The 14,678-nt window shown below is 35.9% G+C and overlaps 3 protein-coding genes across 12 annotated transcripts in view; 2 read left to right on the top strand and 1 right to left on the bottom strand.

Moving 5' to 3' along the window:
- LOC5572723 (myosin-IIIb) overlaps positions 1-14,678 on the top strand; it is a 396,695-nt gene that overhangs the window by 234,038 nt on the left and 147,979 nt on the right. The window lies entirely within an intron of this gene.
- LOC110678453 lies at positions 3,339-6,267 on the top strand. Its single transcript, XM_021851368.1, has 6 exons — positions 3,339-3,452; positions 3,512-3,842; positions 4,180-4,527; positions 4,586-4,696; positions 5,288-5,538; positions 5,603-6,267. The coding sequence occupies exons 2-6, from the start codon at positions 3,512-3,514 to the stop codon at positions 6,089-6,091; spliced, it is 1,530 nt and encodes a 509-aa protein (XP_021707060.1). The 5' UTR covers positions 3,339-3,452; the 3' UTR covers positions 6,092-6,267.
- LOC110678452 lies at positions 6,444-9,475 on the bottom strand. Its single transcript, XM_021851367.1, has 2 exons — positions 8,856-9,475; positions 6,444-8,793 (listed from the first exon to the last, which is right to left on the bottom strand). The coding sequence occupies exons 1-2, from the start codon at positions 9,085-9,087 to the stop codon at positions 7,079-7,081; spliced, it is 1,947 nt and encodes a 648-aa protein (XP_021707059.1). The 5' UTR covers positions 9,088-9,475; the 3' UTR covers positions 6,444-7,078.

The raw sequence follows: 14,678 nt of genomic DNA, 5'->3' as shown, positions 1-14,678 counted from the left end.
TCGGTCGAAAGTTCTCACAATCTAACTTGTCGCCTTTCTTGTAGATGGGGCATATTATCCCTTCCATCCACTCCTCCGGTAGCTGTTCTGTTTCCCAGATTGTGCCTATCAGCCGGTGCAGACAAATGGCCAGCCTCTCCGGGCCCATCTTTATGAGTTCAGCTCCGATACCATCCTTACCAGTAGCTTATTGTTCTTGAGCTGGTGAATGGCATCCTTAACCTCCCTCAAAGTGGGGGCTGGTTGGTTTCCATCTTCCGCAGTACTGACGAAGGCATTTCCTCCGTTGTCCTGCCCTTCATTGCCTGTGCTCTCAGCACCATTCAGGTGCTCGTCGAAGTGCTGCTTCCACCTTTCGATCACCTCACGCTCGTCCGTCAGAATGCTCCCATCCTTATCCCTGCACATCTCGGCTCGCGGCACGGCGGCCGTCGGTACCTTACGTTGTTAACAACAAAGGGTTTTGGGCGAAGTTTAACCATCACCAGATAGTGGTCAGAGTATGAAAGGCTGTGCTGGAAGTAAGTGCTACGAATGGCCATATTCTTGGAGGCGGCGAAATCAATTACCGTGGTGAATAAATACCCGGACGCTTGAGCTAAGACATATGTTCAAACTCCGTTTTGAACCAGTTTTCATCGAATATGATTTGAGTTCATTTTTGCTACACATAGTTTTACACCAGAACTTGCTATTAATTTGTTGACATTTGTGAATCAAATCCGGACACGGCTTTTGCATTATGCAATATTGCATGAAATTCCATAATAAGTGTATGTTCATTTAATTTTATGTCACACTTATACACATTTTATGCAGGAATCTGATCTATAATGTTTATGTAAATTGAATGGTTGTAAATTTTTGGTTCAATTACCTCAACTGCATCCGAACATATGGGGTTGGGCGCTTGTGGTTAGAACCTCTGAAATACTTGAGTCACTCTGCTTTTCTGAGCATAAAACTGCATTCTAATCACTGTTAACACCTGACTGATAGTGTTTTCAAGATTTATTTCAGATTTATCCTTCGAATATCCGCCTCACAGATGTAAAATACAATGCTTTAGAATGGTTTGTTTGAGTTTGTTTTACTGTTATATTCAAAATAGGTTGTGAATAATCCAATTCAAACACAAGACTGTCTGCTAAATGAAAACGCACGTTCCCCGCCACTTCTACCGAAATGATTCACTATGCGAAAAAACACGTCCAACACGAATGACTTATTTTTGTTTTGATTATTATTAATTATTGGGCAATGGTTACTAGATTACGAATGATTGTAAAATGATCAAAAAGAATGGTATTAGATATTATATGGATAAAATTTACCACTATAATACTTATTTAAGTAAATTTTTTCATCATTAATCATTGTATTTAACAAGAGTGTCCGGATATTGGTACCGTCTGGATATTGATTCACCACGGTAGTCGTAGGCCGTTTTCATACGTCAGCCGGTAGGCGCTGAACTTTCCAATTGTCGGCCTGAACCCCTCCTGACCAACCTGAGCGTTCTAATCTCCTATGATGATCTTGACGTCGTGGCTTGGGCAGCGGTTGTACTCGCGTTCAAGCTGCTCGTAAAATGCGTCCTCGTCATCATCAGTGCTTCCGGAGTGAGGGCAATGCTCTGCCCATAAGTGCATAACAGTCACATTCGACATTTTTGAAAAATTGTAGTTAATACCGGGGAGAGTCATCAAATGATAAATACTTCCATGGCCCCCTCGATCACAGTCCCCCCCCCTTTAATGCGGCCCTGCGTATGGCATATCCAAATTTGTAAAGATTTGTGAAGAAGAGTCGAAGCCTGAAATATTCGATTAAGTTTTCATCTCGAACGAATATTCGATTTTCCACATTTGTGCTCTTGAAAATTTGATGCTTGGCTTCGATTCATCTTCACCTTAAGAATAGGGTCCTAAAATTTTTAATGAAATCTTGTTTTCATTTAATAACACGAAAGAGCATGTTACTGCAACTACTTTAGCATTTTTTCCCGTTAAAATAACGGATATATCATATTAAAACTTTAATTTAAAATTTGGATCCATAAATGAACCTTGACACTTGAGATCATGTTTGACGTTCGCAGAGTCGACAAAAATACCACAGTGGTTCAACTTTTTAGCACCGGGGCACACTGGGGCAAAATTGAAAAAACGCGGAAACAATCTGTAGTTCTTCGGAATGAAGAGATAGACGTTTGGTGTCTTCAGCGAAAATGATCCTTTCAATGAGGCCGATGTTTTGAGATAAAGTCAAATATTTTAGTGTTATTCGCATAAATGACTGAAATGCCATTTCGGTCAAATGGCAGTTTACCCAGTAAACATTTTGGTCCGTATATTTTACAATATCCATATAAATATGCAGTATTTCTAAATCGTATATAATACACATAAACCTAATGTACGCACCAAAGTGGAGGCGATATACGCATCAGAAAAATAAGTGACTCCATGTAATAGTCTTTACGACATCACATGTCCATTCTACTGATACGGAATTGACTGAATGCATTCATATTTACGATCTCATTTGTTTATTGATGTATTGGTTGATTTGATTTAATTCACAAAAAAAACAGCACAATATACGATCATTTGTTTTGTTATTTTGAAAATAAATTAATACACTATCAATAGGTGCAACGTTAGTATATTAAGTAACTCAGTAGATTGTTATGAATCTTTATACAATTCGCTCATACAACCCACTTCTATTTATTCGTTCATGTTCCTGGACTTGAACCCTCGTTCACTGCGTGCTGGCATCGCGTAATCCGTCTGTGCTATATCTGTACGTGATGAAAAGTGATTCCAAACTAAAACACCTCATATGTATTACTGTGTGATTACTGCAGTTCTTAATGTAGATTTTTGTAGCTAAAAATAGATATTGTCATCATTATACGATATCCCATGCACTTTTTATTGACTTTAAACGATATCATTTTCAATGGTCGGAAGTGACTTTATTGTTATACCACATGAAATCATATTTCAAGCAATGATTTACTGTGTTCATATAACCGATTTTTATGAGACATTAAAATGATGAAATCTGATTTTGCTCGAACTGTTTTACGATACCTTAAGTATGTTTAGAAAGTGTTGCCGATATAACAAATTTGATTGTGAATCCAATTTTGAACATTAGGAGAATTTAGTATTTTTCAAGAATAAGATACTTAAAATTCATAACAATAATACTCTTAAACATATTTAAGTGTAGTTAAAACATTTGAAACATTTTTACACCTACAATTATCCACAATTGCATCAGCTTAAAAAATAAACCATAATGATGCGCGGTTTTGGAACTGGCACCACTGCTATGTTAAGACAGCTCATAAAAAAGTAAACAAAACGGAACCGTTCGGAAATTCTAGTGCTTGCTTCCATGAAAATCGATCTCTCCGCATTCAAGAAATTTGCGCAAAGGTAAGCAAACAACTATATAATAAGTATATAATACAATAACCATTTTACTACATTTACAGATGTACACCGTCGTTCAGTTTATTGAGAACCAAAAATTCAAGGTGATGGCTGTCCCCACAAAATGGGTTGAAAAGAGCTGCTTGTTGTGGCCAAGAGCTGCAAATGCAAAAATTGAACAATTACGAATTTCTGGACGAACGTTCGAAGGAGCCACTAAGAAAATTCCGGCGATAGTGTGCGGCCGCTTTAAGGAAATCAGCCTTGCAGAGGAAGCGGCAGAAGAACTGTCCAAGCGAGAAGTCTCCGATGTAGACGGTAAGAAGAAGCGGCTCAAGCCTGCCAAAAAACCGAAGGCATCGGCGAAGAAGAACTACAATGATATGATTGAAGGTGAGTTAATACGTCTTAGGGATGATTCAAATATTACGTAACGCAAAATTTGCTTATTTTAGACCCCCTCCCTCCCCCACGTAACAGCTTTTGTATGAAAAATTTAAAACTTTTGTTTGGATCGTAACATTACGGAATACCCCCTCCCTCCCCCTGTTGCGTTACGTAATCTATGAACGATTCATTAACAGCATTTATCGATTAGATAGCTCTTCGAATTATTATTTACATTATCTGATCAGTAAGTTACCTCTGCCCTAGTTGTACCTCCTATTTATTTTCATTTCCAAAAGAGATTGTTTATTTTTTAATTTTATTGTTATTTATTTAATTACAGAATTCAACCGCCAACCTCTTACTGAACTGTCCCAAACAGCACAGCCAAAGGTGAGAGTCATCAATGCCGGCAAACTGCAACCTTCCGTGCCAACAACAATCCTGCGTGCATCAGGCGAATCCAGTGAAGCTCCCAGTAAAACAGTAGATTCAACAGCAAGCCATGATATGCCATTCCCTGCAGCTGAAGCGGCTCAGGTTGTTACGGATATCCGCCATTCAACATCATTTTTGGCGGCACCTACGCAGGACACTATGCCAACTGTTTTACACTTGGCTCAAGAAAATCAAATGGAAGCTCCTATGGATCAGACTGATCAGTGGCCAACATCGAGTAAAATGATTGGAGGTAATATATAACAATATATCAAAAACATAGAACATCTTTTTCAAAAGTATGTTTTTAGGAACGTCTCCTACAACGCTTGTGGATGCCAATCAAATTTATTTTCAGGATGAAAATATTGTTTATCTTCAGCCCTCAGACGAAAACGACATTTCTGGTTTACAAATCGCAGGTAAATAGGCTCAACTACAATCATAAAAGCACAAAACTAATGAACCCGAATGTCTGGTTCACGCTGAAAACATCATCGATTTGTCATTCGCCAATGGTGACAAATCGATCAAATATTGTTTGGTTCTCTAGATGTGTGCTCTTAATATTTCTATGTTAAGCTTCATTGCATCTACACCTTAACGTGAAGATTTCGATGAATCCAAACCTCGAATTTTCAAGACCACAAATCTCGAGAACTAGACAACCGTACGTGTGCTGATGGTTGATAACCCCCTAATAGGATGACTACATTGGCCATATCCGCAATGTTGACGTAAGCGTCATTTCATATTTTAAGTTATGGTATTTGAACGACAAATAACGAATTCTTTAAGATTTTTGCCACGCTGGCATCTAGATTAGGGTTAGAACAAACGTCCTGATCATATCAAATCATATTATTTGAAATCATCTACTGAATAATGTATTTAGAATGCTTAAATTGTCAATGGCGCTTACGTCGGTTTTGCGAACCATAACCCATTTACTATATGGTTCAGTTGAGTATTTCAGTTTGAGTAAATCTGAAGTTTTTTTTAATATTTTCTAGGATCAATGAGCTACGAGCAAATGAAAGCTGACCTGAAAGTGTTCATAGAACAAACTGTCGAGAAATCTATCGAGAATGCGTTCCAAAACAACTTCGCGCGTTATGCAGCTTTGTCTGAGATACAAGCTAAGGATGACTCTGCAAAGACTGTCCCAGATGATTCCGTGGAAAATCATGCGCCAATAAATGACGAAGATGAGCTAGCGAAGTGGAATATAAAACTCAACAACAAAGAATTGCAACGGCGTTATGTGTGTACAATCATAATTTGCATGCTTTTCTCGGTTTCAATAACGGTTTATTAATTCATTTCAGTTGGAGTATTTCTCAAAAATAATCATTCCAAATGCGTATAACCAAAAAGGCAACAATGCTTGCTATACTGTGGTAGACTGCCTGTTTTCACGTGAGTTTTGGACGAAGATGACATGGACAGGAATCAGTCGAAGCGATAAAGCAAAGAGAGGTTTCCGTGAATACGGTAATGTCACTCAGCTTTTGGGTGATATAGTACGAATTGGCGATCCGTCCTACACTGCGCAGCAATTGGAGTTATTTTGCCGAAACCGCCTGTTTCGCTACTGCAAATCTCGATCTACTAGTCGACGGCTTCGGAAATCAGCATGCAGACCAAAACGCTCCAGTAAAGCAACAGCCACAGTTGAACAAAATGCCGCCGATGCTGATGATCTGTGTTCATCTGATGACGCACGGATGTCGGGCGAACTTTCTAACAGCGACGAATATGAAACTGATTCTGCAGGACTGGAGCGCGACGAAAAAATCTCTTCAGATTCCAGCTAATTTCAAATTTAAATAACATTTGAAGATCGAAAATCGAAGTTTTTTTTTTATTTGTTCAACTCTTATTAGAGTTTCGATATGAACTACATTTATCTTTTTTTTTGTAAGTACTGACTACTAAGTCACTGTAAATGTCTAAGTGACACAGTACAAAACATGCTTATACATTACTTGAGTCCACTGTATAACTTTGGCAGGAAAATCATAATAAATGTAACGATAACACAAACTGATAATGTATACAGTCAATCCTCCATGAGTTGATATTGAAGGGAACAACTCATGAAAGTATGGAACAGATATTTTTTGGAAAGCTGTTGGAGGCAACCATCATTGTATGATACCAATGGATAACGAATAATGGAACATCGACTCAACGCTAATCGACTCATGGAGAGTTCACTGTACTTTGTATTGATATTTTTACAAAATATACATCTGTACGTTTCAGACTTTTAGTGGTGTCGTCGATTGCACTGAGAATGATGCTGTGAAAATGATTAGAACTACAAACTACCATGTGTCTCCATAATTTATAGAAAGTACAGTCGGGTCTCCTATAACGCTCATTCCTACTACGCGCACTCCTATAAGACTCATGTATATGTAGGCTGGTACAGCAATCTTCTGTTCAATGCAATTTCGTTTATTGGAATGCTTCTTAATTACACCACTGAATTTAATGGTCACTGTAATAAGATGTTTGCTAATAGTTTCGCTTTGTAAAATGCGAGGTTCAGGCGTGTTTGTTGAGTGAAAGTGGGTGGCAGCCTCTAATAGGAGACCTGACTGTAATCGAAATTTTATATCGTACGGTTCCAATCGTGATGCATAGTGTGATACCCATTAGCATCCCACATGGGGAGATAGTCGTAAAGTATTTCTCTACTGTCGTCATCAATGTATTATTCATGTACTTTAAAATCAATATGGTTACCCGCGTTTTCATTACGCTAATTTTTATTTCATTGACGAATCACTTTAAAATTACTGAATCGTATGCAGTAGTGGTATGAACACAATACCTTCTTTTCTATGTAAAGGAACTAATTTACAAAACACATCATGAATATTGAAATGCATGGTATTTGAATAGTTACTTGATTTTACTTTAGCAATGTAAATATGAATATGAGATGATTTAAATGGCTTCTGAAAAAAATCATACTTATGAATAATTTGCGACCCGAAAATCAATAAATCTGCCTTATCCCTAGAAACGTCATTAAAGCGAATCAATTCACATTGTTTTGTGAGAAACCATCTGTCTTCAAAGTTTGTGCTTAGTTGGAAATTTTTGATTGCCAAGATTATTCTTCCTTGCTTTTCTGCTATTGTTGCATGATTCTGATGAATAGCACCTTCAGAACTTTTTGAATTGGCTGCTTCAATTATCCGAGCTGCTATTTGTGCTAATGGATTCGGACCGGTTCGTACTATTTTTTTTAAAGAATGCATATAATTCTCAAACGGGTACGCGGTGAATGTTGGCAATGGTCCGAACCGTTCAACCTCACTCACTATGTGGCAGAGATTGTGTACGTTACTAGATACAAACTCAGTACCATAAAGTGCTTTAAAGTCTTCGATAAAATCAATGATTAATGATCGTGCAACCGGTAGCAGATTGGCATAGTTTTCTGCAGAACAAATTCTTACAGCACAGAAAAGGTATAGGAAATGATCGTAAAATTTTTCAGGGAGATGGTCCTTAAGTATAACTATACCAACGTAATTTAAAAAATGTCGATATTCCAAACCTTTCCACAGCGAGACAAATTCTAGTGATCTCATTTTTCGATTAATCTCGACAGGAAATTTTACTTGAATAAGATATTCTGATATCTCTTTTTTCTGAAAAGAACCCCATTTCGCTTTCATCGACATTGAACCTGTTCGCCAACTAGTTATCATTTTTTTCATAACTCCTAGTTCAAGTAGATGCAATGAGTCACCAACAATGATGTCGTTCACCATGTCGATTGGTAGTTTCACAAGTGGTGTGTATCCTCGTTGATGATCAGGATACTGGTTTTCTCGAAATTCCTTATCGGTCCTTAGAGGGGCATTTAACTCCGGATACGTCATTGTTCTCGATAACTGGCTAAATCGTCCCTTGGTCGTACATTTGATGCACCCATACTTTCCATTGAAGTTTGTCACATTTTTAATAAAAGATCTAGCGGGGGTGTCACAAACAAAACAGCGGATGTGTATGGAGAGCCGGTGTCCATGGATGATGATTCCCGATTCTAATATTTTTAGTAGCTCATCGATGAACGGGTTGAGAAATGCATTTACGTCTTTCGGTTTTCCGTAGCCATAGAATATTCCCACGACAATTGGTGCAATACTAGGAATCTCGTAAATGTTGCATAAAATAGGCCAAAAGTTTTTCGTTGTACTTTTGTAAATTGGCAGACCATCTATGTTTATATTAATCGAAATTGACGTATCAGTCCTGATATCACGGAAAATCCTCCTTAGACATGGCTCCAGTCCTTGATGCCAATATTGTCCTCCTTCTCCCATAGGGCGGATGTCCACATTCCTGGGTGTTCGCATAATAGATCGTGGGTCTTTGGGTAAATCAAGTTGAAGGTTGCTGTTAAGGACATCTATTAATGATTTTAGAGCTGTCTGTGGAATGTTGTTTTCGGCCGACCATTTCCTAATATCAGTAACTATTTTCCTTTCACTCTCTACGGATAATAGCTAGATATAAGCGCTATATTCACGTCTAATATTATGGACATATTTATACCTGTATGTTCAACAATTTCACGATTATTCATAACTGTTCCAATATTCTCGACATTTCCGGGATCATGTCGGTGAAAGGTTTCAGGTTCCCCTAATGCGCTGTTGACTTCTTGAGTAGCCGGATTATTACGGAAAGCTTGTTTGAAACGTTTGCGATATTTTTGAAGCAGCCTACTATATGTTCCTCGTTTCTTGATTTTTGTTATTTTGTTTTTGTTAATGAATTCAAGCATAATGTTCGATATTTAATAAAAACAAACCATAAAACCAGAAAAAGCTACAGCGATGCGTTGTTCGCTTTATGATGTTTTGATTCAATTATAACAATTTACGATGAAATGTGTAATTGAAATAAGTGCTTACCAAACCAAGTAATGAGCTCAGAATCATGCATAAATTGACAAAATGTGATATGTTGTACGAATTCATTCATTTAAACCTATAACAATTTTCGACAATTTTCAGCATCATAAGTGACTTATTTTTATGATTTCAATTCAAATCGGATTTGATCGCACGCAAGATTCTTGGTCAACAATATGTATATTCAAACTAGATAGTTTTATGATTGTGATCTAGATTAAATTACTATACAACTAACAACATACATCAATATACGATATGTGGTTATCTGGGTAGGTGTATGGTTTCTTCGGCAAAGTTGATCATTTTTTTATGCTGAAAATAATTGCTGAAGACGTAAAATTTCCAAGGCCTACTATTTTTGAAATAAAGACATTTATTTAAAAAAATGTGCTAAAAACCGAAATATTTGGATTTTGCTTGCAATTTTCCAATTGAAATGCCATACATTGCCTATGACTTTATCATTAATTAACATAAAGCAGGTCTGGTGAAAATTTGATGGTAAAAATAAAATTTTGTTGGATTTTTGAAGTAAAATTTTCAAAAAACATGGATATTGCGTATAGGCCATTCTTGCGATCGGGCAAGTTCGGGCAGGTGTTTTCGACGTCATCCACTTACGAAAAGTCAGGGCATTCATGTCTAATTTTTCTAAGGATATGATATTTAATATATTTTTCTATGTGATCTGAAAGTATGCCAAGCTTATAAAAAGGTTCAAAATTGTTTTACATGACAGTGTAATAGTTTTACAATATAAACACAAAAGTTTAACATAATCATAAACATTCTTTTGGTTTACTGGTACCCAAATGCGCATAACCATTTGCTTTTTAAATTGCTTGTAAATTTGCTATTCACAAAAACGCCCTAAGCGCCAGACTCATTATGTCAAACCATTTCGGTCGAATGGAAATGTAGGTATATGATTGCTTCGGCAAAGTCGATCGTTATTTTAAGCTGTAAACTAAAGATGTCAAATTTCCAAAGCCTACTATTTTGAAAAACTGACATTAATTGGATAAATTGTGCTAAAATATATAGATAAGTTTTGTGATTTTTCAGTTTAAATACCATTTATCGCTTCTGATTATATCATTCATTGGCATGAGGCAATGGTAAGAATTTAATAAGCAGATGAAAAACAAAATTTACGTACCTTTTAATCCCCCTTGAGTTTGTATCTTTTTACAGATACGCGTATTTCTAAGGCTAGACTCGACTCGATTTAAAATACAAACATGATTGACCGAAAATATGGAACCAGTTTTACGGAAATGCTCATGCTTCTGAAGGTTTCCAATGAATCTCAATGCGTCCGGCGGCATTCAACTTTCTATTAGTTCTAGTTTCTAGGAAAGTGGTAAACATCTATGCATTTTCAACCCACATAAAAATACAGGTTGGGTGACAAAACGTCGAAAGACAAAATGTCGAATGCCAAAATGTCGAATGCCAAAACGTCGAAAGGACAAAACGTCGAAGGGACAAAACGTCGAATGCCAAAACGTCGAAAGACAAAAGGTCGAATGCCAAAACGTCGAATGCCAAAATGTCGAAAGGACAAAACGTCGAAAGACAAAATGTTGAATTCCAAAACGTCGAAAAAGAAAAACGTTGAAGAGACAACACGTCGAAATAAAAAAATGTCGAATCCAAAACGTTGAAAGGACAAAACGTCAAAGAAAAAAAAAATCGAGGGTGTTTGGCAAAACTTGCGCTGTAGTGACTTTGACCTATTCGATTAATAAGTAATGCGAAGAAAATCGATAATAATGTAACGTCAAATTCAAACACTCAACAATGTTTTAAACAGTTGAGGTATTGAAAAATATTTCGATTTTACTATTATCACCATGATATCGTAATTTATAGCTCGTCTTCGAAGTGATAATAAAAATAAAATGGTAAATAACTAAAATTTATCTGAATTTGAAAACAAATTTTTTGATGTTCAGGTTATAAAATAATTTTTTAAGTATCTCACCAAAGTGCTAAGTCAAACATTGAAAAATAAGTTAATTATTTGATTGATTTGTACCTTTTCAATAAAAGAATGAGTACATTTTAGAAGAATAAAAAATCCACTAATAATCAAGAATCCATTCGTAAATTTGATGAGATTGATGTCACTAGTTTGTTGAAAGAACGGATGTATCTAATAAAAATGAATAATACTCTATCTACCAATAGGAAGCTTAACCAGTAGCAAATTCAATTCACCAAGTTCTGTATTAAATTTTGAGAAGTTGTTTAACTGTAACATAACCACAAAAAAATGAACCTTTTGAGATACAAAGATTTTGTTTTAGGTGAAAACAAATTTATCTAACGTAAAATGCTTACGCTCCAAACATACGAAACAGCTGGAATCATCACATTCTGAGGCACCTTGCTTTAGTGCAAATTAAAATTTTGTTCGCCCACTAGTCGTAGGAAAAAAAATGTAAAGTATAAAGGGGCAAGTTGAAGTGGCTGGAATAAAATAAAATGGTAGCTGACACGCTACAAATGAAACAATCTCCTGTTCACATCTACAGATATCGTATTCAAAACTTTGCCTTCCAACTTGCCCAGTGCACGTTACACTACTTTTTTCTCTTCATTTGCTGTTATAAGCATCCAGAGGTACGGCGAATTTGTTTTCGAAGTGCTTCACTGCTTCTTGTCTGGATAGAAATTGACATTTTAGTGAAAATTTGTTCTATGCTTACTGTGATGAAAAATGCGAATTTTGCTTTTCCCAACACCGTTTGCATCGCAACATTTTTTTCCTTAGCAACACTACTGCTTTCGACGTTTTGTCCCTTCGACGTTTTGTCCCTTTCGACGTTTTGGGATTCGACGTTTTGGCATTCGACGTTTTGGGATTCGACGTTTTGTCTTTCGACATTTTGTCCCTAAACCAAAAATACAAGCGACAGAAAAATATGCCATTTAGAAATGACCTCGGAAAATCCGGAACATCTCCGGTGTCCGGTAGCCAATATGCATGGCCAAGCAGTTTCCTGAAACAAGATCAAATTTGCCGTCGATTGCTTGCAGACGCATCGAATTTCATCCATTTTTCATGAAGTTGTAAGCATTTGAATTTAGGTGAAATTTTGCCTATCCCCTGCATATAACAGTTTTTAGCTCAATTTATCAAAAAAAAATCAGATTTTAAAAATAGGTGGCGTTGTAAATTTGACATCTTTAGCAATTGTTTACAGCTTAAAAAAACGATCGACATTGCCGAAGCAATCATATACCTACATTTCCATTCGACCAAAATTGTTTGACATTATGAGTCTGGCGCTTAGGGCGTTTTTGCGAATAGCAAATTGACAAGCAATGTAAAAAGCAAATAGTTAAGGGAATTTGGGTACCAGTAAACCTCAAGAATGTTTATGATTATATTGAACGTTTGTTTACATTGTAAAACTATTACACTGCCATATAAAATAATTTTGAACCTTTGTATAAGCTTGGCATACTTTCAAATCACATAGAAAAAATATATTAAATATCATATCCTTGAAAAAATTAGACATGAATGCTCTGACCTTTCGTAAGTGGATGGCGACAAAAACACCTGCCCGAACTTGCCCGATCGCAAGAATGGCCTATACGCAATATTCCTGTTTTTTGAAAATTTTACTTAAAAAGTCCAACAAAATTTTATTTTTACCATCAAATTTTCACCAGACCTGTTTTATGTTAATAAATGATATAGTCATAGGCGATGTATGGTATTTCAATTGGAAAATTGCAAGCAAAAGTCAAATATTTCGGTTTTAAGCTTATTTTTTAAATAAATGTCTTTATTTCAAAAATAGTAGGCCTTGGAATATTGACGTCTTCAGCAATTATTTTCAGTATAAAATAATGATCAACTTTGCCGAAGAAACCATACACCTAAACTGCCATTTGACCGAAATGGCATTTCAGTCATTTATGCGAATAACACTAAAAAATATGACTTTATCTGAAAACATCGGCCTCATTGAAAGGATCATTTTCGCTCAAGACACCAAACGTCTATCTCTTCATTCCGAAGAACTACAGGTTGTTTCCGCGTTTTTTCAATTCTGCCCCAGTGTGCGGGGTTGTTCCTTTCTGACATTTCGGAAGGGACACGGAAAACAAAATACACCCAAAATTTGAGTTTAAACCAAGGGGTGTGACAAAATTAAAAAAAAACTTATCAAACTGTTTTTGGACTAAAACCATCGGAAAACATTAGAAAATTGAGTAAACATATGTTTTTGACCTAAACTTAAGCGTTTGGCACTAAAATTGAGACAGGGCTTTAGCACCCTATTATAACACTGCGGAACACGTTTTTGTCTCCAGCATCAAAATATCTCTATTTACTTAATTAAGGGTTGCTGAATCAGTTGCCGTATACAGAAATATCATAGCACGTCTAGTTTTTGAGATATTGGTTGTTGAAAATGCAAAAATTGACCAACTTGCATGCAAGTTTTCCAGCTTGTAAGGCAATTTATTTGCTTAATTTGCCACAGAATTCAAACTTTATGTGTATAACAATACTAATCATCATGTTCATAATGCTTTCGATGCGCAAAATCTTTTTTTTATGGTTTAGAAATGTATTGTCTTATGCCATATAAGAGAAACGAAGATTTTTGTATGGAGACTGCAAGCATGTTGAAAAAATCGTTTTAATCTAAATTTAGTCGTGAAATTTCAACCAAAATATATCTAAAACAAAAGTTTAAGTCCTCTTTTGTATGCTTGGTGGATAAGATCACAAAAAAAGTTTGATAAAATATACTTCAAATTTTAGGTAAACATCAATTAAACCAATGTTTTATACAACTTTGGCAACCTGTAGCTAAAAATTGTGACGTGCTGGGAAATTTCTGAGAACGGCATCAGATTCAGCAACCCCAAATCTACTAGAGACACATAATTTGATCCTTGACACACGCAAAAATGTCAATTTTGTTGCGCTGTGTAATTATTTATCTGTGCCAGACTGTTTCATTACTGACTACTACTTGTGTCGTTATGTCTTTCTTACATGAATTGTTTTTTTTTTTTTTTTTTGAAAAAATGGTTCAAAAAAAATAACAGTTCTATCACCAACTACGAACGTAAAATTCTTTATTTTAGTTTTATTTGCTAATTCTTCAAAAGTAATATTACTTACTCTCTTCTTCCATTCCAGGTAAGCAGCGTTGTTTGGTTTCCATTATCTCAGTATCGATACCATCATGTGAGTTTAGCATAAAATGTATTCAGAAAATATCACCAATCAAAAGTGTCTCCCAAATTCTCATTGAATGCCAGAACGTTTTCGTTCTTTTTTGTGTGAAATAAGAAGAAAATGTTACCAATAAAGCACGTGATAAACTCCAAATAGAACCCCACTATTTTCGATTCTGATATTGTTTGTTTGCATGATACATACATAAAAAGCTATCTAGCTTCTATATATATGAATAAAAAT

The sequence above is a fragment of the Aedes aegypti genome, chromosome 3 (assembly GCF_002204515.2).
Source record: "Aedes aegypti strain LVP_AGWG chromosome 3, AaegL5.0 Primary Assembly, whole genome shotgun sequence".
Lineage (NCBI taxonomy): Eukaryota > Metazoa > Arthropoda > Insecta > Diptera > Culicidae > Aedes > Aedes aegypti.
Note: the sequence above shows the minus strand (reverse complement) of the source record. Positions and strands in the feature narration are given on the sequence as shown.